At 41.5% G+C, this 14,904-nt stretch overlaps 1 protein-coding gene across 7 annotated transcripts in view; it reads left to right on the top strand.

Moving 5' to 3' along the window:
• The first annotated feature begins 3,941 nt into the window (after nucleotides 1-3,941).
• REPS1 (RALBP1 associated Eps domain containing 1) overlaps nucleotides 3,942-14,904 on the top strand; it is a 72,358-nt gene continuing 61,395 nt past the window's right edge. For 6 of the 7 annotated variants that reach the window (XM_060283587.2, XM_030853340.3, XM_030853339.3 and 3 more), the window contains exon 1: nucleotides 3,943-4,227. In XM_060283587.2, coding sequence (XP_060139570.1) covers nucleotides 4,075-4,227 — 153 coding nt within the window. In that variant the 5' untranslated portion in view covers nucleotides 3,943-4,074. Of the gene's footprint in view, nucleotides 4,228-14,904 lie in introns of all 7 variants that reach the window. The other variant, XM_060283588.2, reaches the window with a different exon arrangement.

Raw genomic sequence — 14,904 nt, 5'->3', positions numbered from 1 at the left:
TGTGCCAACACTGGGGTGGCTGCTTGCAGAGGCTGCCTGACATCATCTGGCCAGGTTGTTTTGACTACTTATGCCTCCTCCATAGTGGATGCTTTCTGGTGGGTGTGAACACATGATGCAAAGATAGTCACACTCCATGCCCCTTCCCATAGGTTCAACCACATGATTTCCTCCCAGACTTCCTCTTCCTTAATTTTCCAAACTGCCTCCTACCAAGTCCCTGCCCTACCAGCCCAATCATTTGTCACTGTCCGTGGGTTTATTGTGTATTCTTACCTTGGGCCACCTCTCTGACATTAAGTGAATGACCAGGTGCACCAACAGAAACTCTTTCCAATGGATTTCCCCTCACTAATATCTTTCAGGGCCACCCCTGAGTTGGACTTAAACCAAATTTTAACAATTATGTTCAGCAAAAGTGAATAAAAAGGCAAGCCACAGACTCTAGAAAATACTTGCAAATCATGTATCTGACAAAGAGCTTGTACCAAAAATGTATAAAGGATTTTCAAAACTCAATGATAAAAAAAGCAAATAATCCAATAAAAAATAGGAAAAGTTTTGAATAGATATTTTACCAAAGAAGATATTCGAATGGCAAATATGCACATGAAAAGGTGCTCAACATCATCAGTCTCTGGGGGAATGGAAATTCAAATCACAGTGAGATACCACTGCACACCCATTAGAATGGTTTGTGAGGATGTAGAGAAACTAAAATTCTATACATTGGTGGTGGGAATGCAAAATGGTACAGCCATTTTAGAAATCAGTTTGGTAGTTTTTTTTTTTTTTTTTTTTTGTAGTTTCTTTTAAAGTTGAACATTTAGTTACCAAATGACCCAACAATCCCTCTCCTAGATATTTACCCAAGGGAAAAAAAAATGAAGGCTTAAGTTTGCAGAAAAACTGTACACACATATTTATAGTATCTTTATTAATAGTCACCCAAAATTTAGAAGCAACCCAAATATCCTTCAACTAGTGAATGGATGAACGAACTATAATCATCCATACAATAGAATACCATTTAACAATAAAAAAATGAACCACTATACAAGGAAGATCATGGAGGAATCTCGAATGCATTACGCTATGTGAAAAAAATTCAGATTCAAAATGCTGATTATCGTGTAATTCCATTTACATGACATTCTGCAAAAGGCAAAAGTACAGAAACAGAAAATAAATCGGTGGTTGCCAGGGCCTGAGGGTAGAGGGCAGAGTAGTACAAAGGGGAAGCCCAGAGGAATTTTAGGGGAGAGTCACAGAATGTTTCCGCATCATGATTTTGGTGGTGGTTACATGACCGTCATGCATTTGTCAAAACTCACAGAACTGTATACCAGAAACGACGAATTTTACTGCACTTAATTTATTTTAAAAACTTCATTAGAGGTTTCCAGTTTAAAACAGTTGATATTTGCTAGCAGTAACCGACTATTTGATCTTACCTGAAGACCAGTATCTTTAAATTTGTAGCTATATAATATAGTCCAGCTGTTTTAAAATAGCTTTCTCATAATGTCACTTTTTAAAACTGATATATCTAGAAACATATAGGAAAGAAATTAGAATTGGTCTCAAAGGGCCTGTTAAATCATTTTTTCCCCTTTGTACGTGAAAGTATAAATTTAAGTAACGGATATAGAGAAAAATCCCTTTCATTTGTGAAACTGTCAAGCCCTCCAGCACCAAGGCAACCCAATACCTGGCTGGGGGGTGGAGAATGTCCCCCCTTCGTGCAAGACTTTCTGGTTTTTCAAGTGTGTGTATGTTTGGAGGGACTTTAAGCAGATACAGTGCTCCTTATAAGCACTGACGTTCAGGACTCCCCCACCCCCCATAAAAGATTGTATGTCAATTGCATCTCAGTGTTAAAAATGTAAACAAATATACATGTTAATGCCAGGTAGTGAAAAGTGTTATAAAGAAAAATAATTCAGATAAGGGGATAGAGCGTGGTAGTGGGGCTATTTTAGGTCAGGTGTTGAGAGAAGGTCCCTCTCTCGGTACGTGATATGTGTACAGGGACCTGAGGTGTGGGAGAACAAGCCATGCAAAGGTTTGTGGGAAGAGTATTTCAGGTGGCAGGAGCAAAGGCCCTGGGGCAGGAAAGAGCTTCAAGGCCTAGGAAAGGTGGTGGAGAAAAACATCCTGAAGACGATTGTAAGCCAGTGCCTACCTCATGTGCTCCTCCCTTTTACACGTTTGGAAAACAGGCCATCTGTGGGTCTCTGGTAGGTGTCCTGTAGGGACACGTGAGGAACTGCTATGGCAAATTTAAAGTTTTAGAGATAGAGAAACTTGAGATTAACGGCATGTTATATATGTAAGTGTACAAAGTGCTACTATTCAAATACAGCTCCACAAACCCTCTTCCTTTTTAAAAAAAAGAAAAGTAATGCAATGCCTATAACTGTGTGCATATTAATATCCCATTGAAGCCTGGAGTAAAATGAATAAATATTGACATTAAACAGCATACATAAAGACTATAAATAGTCTCATGTGAGTTGAGTTGAGATTTTGCCTCCAAATGAAACAGGGCAGGTTTTGCTGACAAAGTGTTACAAAGAACCCTTTGGATTTTCAGTGCTCTTTGAATTTTGGAATTCCAGATACAAGATTTCGAACCTATAATATTACTTTCCTTTTATGGGTCATTTGTAAGATCAGCACTCTGGGGAGTAAACTGTAGCAGACAAAATAAAAACCAAAACTGAAAAATCTGTCTAATTCTGCCCTAGCTGTTTTGGAAATATTTCCTATTTGGTAAGGATAAACTGTTGTTAAGATATTCTATTTGAGATATCTTGAGAATCACTTCTCAGATAGGTGCAGAATAGTGCAACCTCATGATTTTCATAAAGGAGGAAATTGGGGGTCCCAGGAGTGAGCCCCTGTGGTCTGTCCACAGCCTAAACAGCTTTATAGAGCTGATGCTATATATTTATAGCACTAAGTTCCTATTGATCAGAACCACCTTGTACAAAGAGAAAAACTTTGCCAGCTTTTCCCCCTATTCAACAACTTTGTTTCTCAGGTAAACACGGCTTGGAGCAAGAGTGGGAGTTAGGTCTCAGTGGTTGGTGTCTGATGAGAGTTCTCAGATGGGTTGGATGTTCATAGCCCTTCAGAGCACAAAGAAATATTGAATTAATCTTCAGTAACATCTGACCTCAAAACGGTACGACGGATACAGTAATAACCTGAACAATGTTCCCCTTTCACGCAATGTTTATTAACCGTTTAGTGCCAGAAGCTTTGAAACAATCCAAACTACAGCCGGTTTCTAAGTTCTCCGGGTCTGAATGGGCGGCGTGCTCTTCCCCCCTGGTCTCCGCTCCCGGGGGTCCCAGCTCTTCCCGCAGGGCGCCAAGGGCGGCTCGGCCCTCCGCCGCGGGACCCAGGCCACCAGGGGGCGCTGCAGCCCCCTCTCCAGGGAGCGGCCGAGCCAGCCCGGTGGGTGTTTCTCTCTCCCTCTCGCGCTCTCTCCTCCTGGCCTCACATCCGGGTCTGGAGCGCGGCAGCCGCTGTCAGTGTTGGTGCGGTCGCGTCGGGGGCCGGGCCGGGGCGCAGTAAATGGCGGCGGAGGGAGGCGGAGCGGCGGCCGCGATCAGCCCAGAGCCCCCGAAACTTTAGGAGCCCCACAACTTTTCCGGGAAGTGCTGCCTCTCCGGGGGCGTGGACGGAAGGGGCAGGCGAGGCGGGAAGTCTGGGGGGAAGCGGCGGGGAGCCGGGGAGACTCGAACCCGCGGCGGGGGTGGTGGCGGAGTCCGCCCGGGCCTCGCGCCGCCGCGGCCCCCGCCTCCTTCCCCGCGCCCTCCCCGCGGCCGCCGAGGCGGAGCCTCTTAGGCGGCGGCGCGCCGAGCCCAGCCGGGCCCCCTCCCCGCGACCTCCGGGCCCTGTGGCTCGGACGCCCCCGGCGCGCGCGCGAGGCCGGGGCTCCCCGCCGCTTCGGGGGGCAAGGAGGAGGCGGCCGGGCGGCGCGCAGTCCCCGCCGTCCCGGCGTCGCGGGGCCGGGCCCCGGGTGTTGCATGCGGGGCGGGGTGGCTGTGAGCGGAGGCGAAGATGGAAGGTTTAACGCTGAGCGATGCGGAGCAGAAATACTACTCGGATCTCTTCTCCTACTGCGACAGCGAGAGCACCAAGAAGGTGGCGGCCCACGGGCGGGTGCTGGAGCTGTTCCGGGCCGCACAGCTGCCCAACGACGTGGTCCACCAGGTAACGCCGCCGCCGTCCCCGTCCGCCGCGTCCGGGGGGTCGGCCGGCCGCCGAGGTGTCGCTTCCCGGCGGCTCGGGCCTCCAGCCGCCAGCCTCCTCGAGGTGGGAGTGGGCGCCGTTTCCAGAAGGGCCGGCTGTGGGCAGGTTTCCCCGGGTTTCTCCGCTGCGGACCGGAGCCGCAGGTGCCCGGAAGGCCCGGACTCGCGAGGGGAAGGGGGTCGCTCTTCGAGGACAAAAGTCATTCAAAGATACGATGGGGGTGGGGTTGGGGGGGGTCTGTGTATTATCCCTGGAGAGCGTAAGTCCTGTATCTCTCGGCTGCCCCTCAGAATCTGTGTTTTTCAACACTGGAAGAGCAACTTCAGATGAAAGATCTTGGATTGTTAACCATGTCTTTGAATCCTAGATCCTGGTACCTACTTTTATATATTTTAAGGAAGCTCAATTCTTAGGGAGATTAAAAAATTAGAACTTTTAGCTAGTAGTTTGCAAGTAGCTATGAAAAGAACTTTATAGGATGCGTGGCTGATGTAAACTGGGTAGTTTTTCGATTGGCATTCGATAGCACTTGGTGGAATTTGTGGATTGGGTTGGGAGGTAAGTATTGAGCAACTGGAAGTCAAAGGTGCATATTTGCCTCAATCTGTAGCGCTAGAGGAGCAAGAAGAGTAAGTTTTAAGCTTTCTTCATCACGTCTGCTTTTAAAATAGAAGGCTTCCTGGAAGTTCTCTCTAATGTATGTGGTGAGCATTGATGTTACTCTGTGTTTAATGATGCAAAGCTGCTAGTGAGAGTCTGTCTAAACAACATATCAGAAACAGGTTTTAAGCTTCATCTTTATGGTGATCCAAGCCAGTTATCCAGATCTCCAGAACTTAGAGCCACGTGCATAGGTATGATGTAGTGCACTGCGGAGAGCCCTGAATGAGGACTTGTCACACCTGGGTCCTTGACCGCACTCTGTTAACCCCCAGTGTGGCTTTGGGCCAAGCGCTCTCAACTCTTCAAGCGTAAGTGTGCTTCTAACAAAAATTCTGGGAAATATAAAAATGTCCCCAAGGCCTCTGTTTTAGAAGTTACCTGTGCACTAGCTATGACTAAATTGAATGAGTTCTGTCTTTTCGCATAATCTTGTTTGTTTTACGTTGCTTTTTAAAAATTTTGGGAGGAAAAGTTCGGTGTCTTACATACCAACAGCTAGGAGTCTCATATTCATTCTGCTGAAAACAAAGTAAGTATTTTACGCTCTGCTGGCCACATACAGTCTCTTTATGTATATTCTTTGTTTTCATTCTTACAGCCCTTTAAAAATGTAAAAATCATTCTTAGCTCAAGGGCATACAAAACGGGGTCCGCAGCTGTGCGGGTACTCTACGCTCCCCATATGGCTTTGGAGTTACACTTATAGGAGTAGGTCTGGTCAGAACATGCTCATTAATGATTTTGCTCTTTTTGTAGAAATACTTTCAAGTCATTAAAAAACTAAAATTAAGGGGAAAACTCCCGTGTTCTATTCGGCTTATTATGTCTGGGGTGGGGGGAGCTGAAATAAACTGACTTTCATATTTTTAAGAGTGCATGTTGTTAAAAAAAAAGAGTGCATGAAGACTTTAAGACTTTATGTTATTCAGGATGCAAATTAGCATTAATTAACCTTTGCTTAAAATATGTTTAATCCAATCCAAGTTATTTTCATGTTGTGCTCAATTTTATTAACACTCAAAAATAAATTTCTGTTGCCTTTTTGTATAAAGAGAGAACTTAAATAGCGTAAATAGTCAGGATTCAGTTACACGTTGGAAACTGGGAACTCCCTGAAGCAGAAGCAGAATTCTTATAGCTTTCTGGGTATTTTGCAGGCAGTTAACTTAAAAATTGGCCTAACACATAAAATGTGGAACAAAAGAGGAATATGGACAATTCCCTTATGGAAGTTCAGCATTGTCTGAAAACACAGCCCTCCCTTGCTTCTTAAGCGGGAAACATTTGGGGCAACTCACGTGTAATGTTTAGTTTTTACTTAGCACTGGGCGAGGCATTGCAGGGCATCAAAACAGGAGTAAGAAGTTCTCAAGGACCTTGTAAACTACAGGAATACACATGTGTAACATAAAGCAATGTGAATGCCCTAAGAGAGGATAAAGGAAGGTATGACCAGGAAAGGCCTCTTGACTTAATTCAGGTGGACCTTATATTAGTGTGGAGGGATGAAGAGGACTTCCAGGCAGAGAAAAAACACGACCAAAGGTGGAAGGTGTGGGAAGGAGCCTTTGCAAGGACTAGCAGATAGACAGGTTTTGCTGAAGCTAGAGTATGTTTTGGCGATACTGGAACATAGAGTCAGAAAGAGACCACGGTAGGAAAGATTCTAAAGAACAGGCAGATTTCATATTTCAGTAGGCAATGGAGACTCAATGATAGTTTTCTTTGTTTGTTTTGTTTTTGTTTTCTTTTTTTTGCGGTACGCGGGCCTCTCACTGTTGTGGCCTCTCCCGTTGCGGAGCACAGGCTCCGGACGCACAGGCTCAGCGGCCATGGCTCACGGGCCCAGCCGCTCTGCGGCATGTGGGATCTTCCCAGACCGGGGCACGAACCCGTGAACCCGTGTCCCCTGCATCGGCAGGCGAACTTCCAACCACTGCACCACCAGGGAAGCCCCAATGATAGTTTTTGACTTTGAGTGAAGGAGAGAGTAGAGGGTGGGGAAGGAGGCTCGAGCAGTGATCCGGAATGGATGCTAGGTACTGGGCACCCAAACCAGGGTGAAGGCAGTAGAACAGAAAGGAGGGGCTGGATGAACAGGTCTGTGTTAATGAAGGGCTGCTGGGTAGCCGCAATGTGAGGTGCTTTGTGGGATAATGTTTCATTGAGACCAGATTATCAAGGCTGGGTGGAGAGCTTTGAACTAATTGTGAAGGTGGCAGGGAGTTGTAGATTTAAGAGAACTGACTCGTAAAAGCAGTGCTTTAGGAGGCATTTAGAAGATCAGAGCATCTGGAAGTAGAGGAAAGAAACTGGAGACAAATTTGGGGACTGATTGTCTCGCACATACTGGGCTATGGGACTCAAATATGGGAGTGGGGGACACTGCGGGGAGCGTGATTCTGCCCCCCAGGAGGCATTTGGAGACAGTTTTGCTTGTTGTAACTCAGGGAGAGGGAGCAGTTCTGGCCTCTAGTAGGTAGAGGCAGGAGCGCTGCTAAAACAGCCTGCAATGCACAGAACAGCCCCTACAGCAGACAATCACCTGCCCCAAAACGTCAGCAGTGCCGAGATTCGGAAAACCTAATGTGGACTCTGGTGGTGACAGTGGGACAGAAAATGAGGCTGACGATAAAGTAGAGATTATGAAGGTAGACCTGATGGGCTTGGGTTGTCTGGTGATATTTTGATGAGAGACGAGTAGGGCAAGTGTTACTCTCTGTTGGACACCACTCACAATTAGAAAAGGGGCAGGAAGAGGGCCTGATTTTAAAAAGTTGATAATGAGTTTGATTTCAGGCATTTTGAGAGGGCAGTGCAAATCTCCAGGGGACAGTTGGAAATGTGTGATTTGTCCACCCTGAGTGCCGGTTATTACAGTGAAATTCACATGTTTGGGGTCTCTCCTCTTTATCACCTGAGTATCTTGGAGGTAGAGGCCAGACAGCTTCTCACAGGGTAGGCATGCATTTACACATCAGGGCTTTGACTGATGTGGTAGTTTTCAGCATTTGTTAATAAAAGTCATGAGAAGGCTGAGTCATCTGGGGGAGTGAGTATAGAGGACAAAGAACAGAGGGCCCAGAACTGAAGGAGGAAGGAGCTGGCGTTTATTGAGTGCCTGTTATGTTCTTTTACTGGGCAGATCATTTTCATGCAGGAACTCACTTGATCTTTGTAAGAACCCTGAGAAGTGAGGAGTATTCTTGTTTATTAACTAGGAACTTGATAGGCAGAGAAGTTAAATAACTGGTTAGTTGTATACACTGATGTGTATAAAAATTGATGACTAATAAGAACCTACTGTATAAAAAAGTAAATAAAACAAAATTCAAAACAAAACAAACAAAAATGACTAGTTAGTGAATAGAGTACTTCTCCTTTACCATTATTTCTTGCCACCTCTCAGCTCTTTCCTGCTTTTCACTGTTCATGTGATTGGTTTGCCCATAGTCTTATGAAGAGTAGAGACTTAAAATTATTTGATTTTGAGTTATATGTGGATTTCCTCCTTTGCAAAATAAATAATTTTATGTATGATGATGTCTGAAAACACAGCCACTTAAGAGAAATAGGAAGATTCTTGTAGTTGGTATCCTGAGTTTTACATTGCTACAACTGTCAAACATCTTGAGAAACGTTCATTACACTTGTTTTGGAATACCAGAGTAAAACCTGTTCTGAGTTTAAGAGTTTGTTTTGGGGAGACAGTGTGTTAATAGCTAAAGCGAGTGAGCTAAAGCTTTATAGAATTATGCTCCACACCAGAGAGGAACAGGACGAGGGGGAGAAAAATCTGGTTCATAGGATTTAATCATGAAGAATTTTGCTGTCTGCTGAGCGAGAAGATATTCAGTGGCTTAAAAATAATCTTCAGAATTATTTTGTTTTTTAAACATTAGGGAAGGTATGCTATTTACTACACTAATCAGTATGCTTTTCTAGCTTTTACTTAAAATTTCATCTTTGGGAAAAGCTTTAAAACTTCATACAGACTTTGAATGAATAATAACTTGATAAAAGGTTCTAGTACTAACTGTTCTTTTATTGAAGATTATAAGCAATGTATCCTATAAATGAGGCTGAGAAAATCTTTCAGTTCATTTGTGTTGAGCAATATCTTGGTAGAATATTTGAATAACACGTTAGTTTAATGGAGGAAAAGTGATGACAATGAAACATAAACCATTTTGTCTCTCTTGAAATTTGTTCAATTATGTGATCTACTCATTAGAGATAGGATTAAAATAGAGAAGCAGAGCCTCATTTATGCATTGAAAGTTACAAACTTAATACTTAATGAAATAAATGTCAGGTTTGTTGTTCTGGAGTAGTGATTTTGTCTGTTTGTAATCACTAAAAAAATTATAACAAACTATAAAAATAATCTTACCTTGAACAGACACTTTACTATACACAGTTGAAAAACATACTGTTTGTGAAAGAAGTCATACTTCATGGCTCTCTGTAGTGTCATATTTACTTAAAGTTTTTTTCTTTCCTATATCATAATGTACTTTTAGTCTTCTCTTTTTTAGCCAGTAGGCCAGAGTTAGAGTCTTAGTATCTTGAGAATTCGAGCTAGGCATTTTGACAGAGCTCTAAAAGAGTGTGAGAAGTTGATGTAAGGAGAACTAAACATGGAAGGCAAGTTCCAGCCCTGACCTTGAACAAGTCACTTTAATGCCTGGATTTTAGTTCTCACCATGGAAATGATTGAATTGGGGTTTTCAAAGGAGAGGTTACAGTGTAGAGATGGCCACTCTGTCCAGCCACATCCTCAAGAAAGTAGCCACACAGACTTGAAATTAGTTGATACGCTATTTTGAAACTGGAATTGATTTCTTTTACACACCTTGGGAGATTTGAAGAGGAGACTCTTGCCTAGAATGCTGAAGTGAGTATATATATAAGAGGGAACTGATGAAAGTGTTTTAATGTCCGTGGTACTTAGTTCTTCACAGTGTCTGGCTGGTGGAAATTTGAAATGGGTAAGACTTGGCATTTCTGATGTTTTCCCTGATACATGTTTCATTTTCTGTAGCCTTTCCTGTGATAGCTGCATCTTGATTTGGCATTTCCCTCTGCCTCTATGTAAGGAATTTATGGTTGATGGGTTGCATATATAGGCATGACATAAAAATCAGGTTGTAATAATTTTGCTTCAGAAATCTTTTCTTTAAGTTCATACCATATACCAAATTTTATTGCAGTTTGATAAATTATAGGACTTAAAAGTCTTAAAACCACATCTCTTCATTTTGTTTTAAGAGTTGACTGTATATGGAATTTAAGCCTCTTTTGTTAAATGATGAAGACCGAATTTATTAGACTGTATTTCCGTCTAACCTCTTTTTTGGTTGTGGATTCCTTTGAGATTCCTGTTGCACACCTAAGTGTCCATCGACAGATGAATGGATAAAGAAGATATGGCACATATATACAATGGAATATTACTCAGCCATAAAAAGAAACGAAATTGAGTTATTTGTAGTGAGGCGGGTGGACCTAGAGTCTGTCATACAGAGTGAAGTAAGTCAGAAAGAGAAAAACAAATAACATATGCTAACACATATATATGGAATCTAAAAAAAAAAAAAGGTTATGAAGAACCTAGGGGCAGGACAGGAATAAAGATGCAGACATAGAGAATGGACCTGAGGACACAGGGAGGGGGAAGGGTAAGCTGGGACGAAGTGAAAGAGTGGCATGGACATATATACACTACCAAACGTAAAATAGATAGCTAGTGGGAAGCAGCCGCATAGCACAGGGAGATCAGCTTGGTGTTTTGTGTCCACCTAGAGGGGTGGGATAGGGAGGATGGGAGGGAGACACAAGAGGGAGGAGATATGGGGATATATATATATATATATGTATAGCTGATTCACTTTGTTATACAGCAGCAACTAACCACTGCAAAGCAATTATACTCCAATAAAGATGTTAAAAAAAAGAGAGAGAGATTCCTGTTGCACATGTTGGACATCTGCTTAGAAAACATAGTTACGCAAAAATTTGCATATAATTTGAGATAGCCAGCCTTCCCCCAACCTAGTCAAGCTCATCCCATGGACCTCTACATTAAGACAGTTTTAAGGAAGAGCAGACAGACCTGGGAAAGCTGAACGTAGGTCTTAAGTCAGTTTTGTATATTTTCAGGAAATATTTCTTCATGGCTACTATTTATACTCAAGAGTGTGTATGCAGTGGTGAAAACTCAGAAATCTTCCCTGCCTTCATGGATTATAACTTGTGGTAATGTTAAAAAGGAAAAGAACTGTATTAATGGGGAATCATGGGAGGCTATGTGGACCTACTTAGGTATAAGGGAAGGCCTCTCTGAGGAGACGGGGACGTGGTAAGGGAGTGAGAATGAGATGTTTCACATAGAAGGAATGAGCACTCAAAGGGCCTGAAGAGCATGTGAAGAGCTCTGTGTGTTTGAGGAGATGAAAAGCTGGAGCATTATGGGCAAGAGGGGAGAATGGCAGGGGCCACATGCTGCAGGGCCTTGTACACAGGGATAAAGAGTTTGGATTATAAAAGACTGAAAGTTTATATTCAGGGGAGTGGCAGCATCCAAAGTATATTTATCAAAGGTTACCCTGCTGTGTAGAGAAGAGAACATTGGGGCAAGCAGAAACAGGTTGGCCACTGGATATGCAGTAGTTCAGGTAGGAGACCATGATGGCTTATGTTAGTGATGCGGTAGGTGGAGAGGAGTGGACATATTTGAGATATTTGTAGGTAGAAATAGGAGGATGTGATAATGGATTGGATATAGAATATAACCGGGGGAAACATTCAGGGATGTTGCCGGAAGTCACCATTATTGGATGCCTGGAAGACGAATGGGTTTTTCAGGGTTTTTTGTTTTATTTGGGTGGAAGGTAATGGTGAATTTGGGAGTTTTCTTTTATCAATCGTAAGTTCTCAGAAGCCTGTGAGATTGTTAAGAAGGCCTCTATCAGAGAGGATCATCAAATCTTGAGGAACTCAGAGATACTTGGCTTGGAGATGTCAGTTTGAAGCTTATCAGTGTGTTAGTGATATTCAAAGCCATGCAAATAGGTGAAATCACTGAAGAAGAGACTATAGAGAGGAGAGAAGGATTGGTTAGAAATAGAAACCTGAGGAACACTGCACATTTCTAAGTTGGGTAAACTGGAAGCCCTCTAGGAAGGAAGCTAAGAAGGACAGCTCGAGTGGTTGTAGGGAAATTGGGAATATATATTGGATCATGTCATGGATACCAAGTAATGCAAGTATTTCAAGAAAGGGATACTTAACTATTGAGTTTGGCTGAGAGGTTGAGAAGATATGGGCACAAATATGGCTGTTGGATTTGGCAACCTAAAGGTCATCAGTGACCATAATGAGCCAGTGTCATAGACTGGTAGAGGTGGAAGCCAGATTTGAGTGACTTGAGGGATACACAGGAACTAGAAATTGGGTTTAAAGAAGTTAAAGGAAACAGACATGGGGCCAAAGCGGAAGTATGAGGATGTGAAGGAAGTCTTTGATTTTTTGAGTATATAAGAAATATTGCAGCATGGTTTTAGTTGTTAGGATTAATAAGGGAAGGAAGGAAGATGAGGAGAGAAGTCCTTGAGAAAGCAAGAATGGTCTAGGATCCTGATGGCACAGGACAGCAGTTCTTTGATAGGAAACAGATAACTTCCACAATTTCAAAAGGAGGAGAGAAAGGGAAAAAATAATCTAGTCACAGTAACATCAAAAAGAATAAAATACTTAGGAATAAACTTAACAAAAAAAGAGCACCAAGATGTTTATATTACAAAACATTACTGAGAGAAATTAAGTATGGTTTTTTTTTTTTTTTTTTTTTTGGCTGCACCGTGCAGCCTGTGGTATCCTAGTTCCCCGACCAGGGATTGAACCCAGACCCTCGGCAGTGAGAGCGTGGAGTCCCAACCACTGGACCACCAGGGAATTCCCCTAAATAAAGATTTTTTTAAATAAATGGAGAGATAGTCTGTATTCATAGATTGGAAGATAGAATGTTAAGATGGCAGTTCCCCAAATTGATCTATAGATTCAGTAAAATACCTGTCAAAATTCCAGTAGACTCTTGTAGAAATTGTCAAGCTGATCCTAAAATTTGTAAGGAAATGCAGAGGATCTAGAATAGCCAAAGCATTTTTGAAAACAAAATAGGAGAGTTACCCTGTCTAATTTTAAAACTTATCTACAGTGATCAAGACAGTGTGATTGGCATAAGGATAAGCATTATAAGTCAGTGGAACAGAATTGAAAGTCCAGAAATTAACCCTTATATTTATGATCACTTGGTTTTTGAAAAAGTGCCAGAAGAGTTCAATGGGGAAGGGATAGTCTTTTCAACAAATGGTGCTGGAACAATTGGATATTTGTATGTTTTAAAAAATGGATTTAGATATACTGTTTTATATACTTCACACCGTACATGAAATTATCTCAAAATAAATCATAGACTTTGTCAATTTGTAATTGGAAAACCTAAAGCTATAAAAATTCTAAATATTACATAGGAGAAAATCTTTGTGACCCTGTGTTAGGCAGAGTTCTTAGATATGGCACCAAATGCATGGATCATTAAAGAAAAAACTGATAAATTGGACTTCTTTAATGAAGTTTTAGAACTTGTTACACTTCAGAAGATACTTAAGAAAATAAAAAGACAAGCCACAGACTCTCAGAAAATATTTGAATATTACAAACTTGGTAAAGGTCTTTAATCTAGAATATATAAAGAAATCTTACAACTCAGTTATGCAGGAAAAAACCCAATTAAAAAATGGGCAAAAGACTTTAGTAGGTATTTCACCAAAGAAGATATTATAAAGGGCCAATAAGCATATGAAATGATGTTCAACATCATTAGTCATTAAGGAAATGCAAGTTAAATCACAATGATATATTGTAACACACCCACTTAAACAGCTATAATTTAAAACTGACATTACCTATTACTGGTATTGTGGAGAAACTGGAATCCTATACACTGCTCTTGGAAAGGTAAATGGTACAGCCATTTTGGAAAAGTTTGGCTTTTTCTTAAAAAGTTAAACATATGCTTACCATACAAACCAGCAGTTCCGCGCTTAGGAATCTATCCAACAGAAACGAAGATGTGTGCACACAAAGAATTGTAAATGTCCATTTTAGCAGTATTATTCACAATAGTCAAAAATTGGAAAGCAATCCAAATGTCCCTCAAATGGTGATAAACAAAATATGGTATATCCATACAATGGAATACTGTTCTATAATAAGGAGGAAAAATTACTGGTAAATGCTACAACAAAGATGAATATCAAAAACCTGATAAGTGACAGAAGCCAAACAGAAAAGAGTACGTATTGTGTGGTTGCATTTATATGAAATGTCTAGAAAAGGCAAATCTATACAGAAAACAGAACAGTGGATACCTGAGGCCAGGGCAGGAGTGGAAACACTCTGGAGGAAAATTTTGGGGGTGATGTGATGGAAAAGTTCTAAGATTGGATTGTAGTGATGATGCACAACTCTATAAATTTTCTTAAAGCTCAATGAATTGTACACTTACGGTTGAATTTTGTGATGTATAAATTATACCTCAAAGCTGTAAATTAAAACTTTAATAATTTGGAGAGTGAGGGGAATGCATGAAATAGTCATCTTGGAGAATGCGCAGGTGAGTGTGGTAGAGAATAAAGGACTCTGTGCTGTCTATATAATTTTAATTACAAAACCTCAGTGTAACTTAATGTAATCTGGCATTTGGTTACGCATTTGTGTTTTGAATATCATATGAAAGGTGATATATCAATAGATATTATGTATGGAAGAGATTGCCATATGAAGATTCATTACAACTGGGTATAAATAAGTACATTAATTAATAGATTAAGAAGGGGTTGAAAAAATTGTGATATGGAATAATGGAAATATATATATTTTTTTGAAGATTTAATATTTTTATTTATTTTG

Source organism: Globicephala melas, chromosome 14 (assembly GCF_963455315.2).
Source record: "Globicephala melas chromosome 14, mGloMel1.2, whole genome shotgun sequence".
NCBI lineage: Eukaryota > Metazoa > Chordata > Mammalia > Artiodactyla > Delphinidae > Globicephala > Globicephala melas.
The sequence above is the reverse complement of the archived record's forward strand: the minus strand, read 5'-3'. Positions and strand labels throughout refer to the sequence as shown.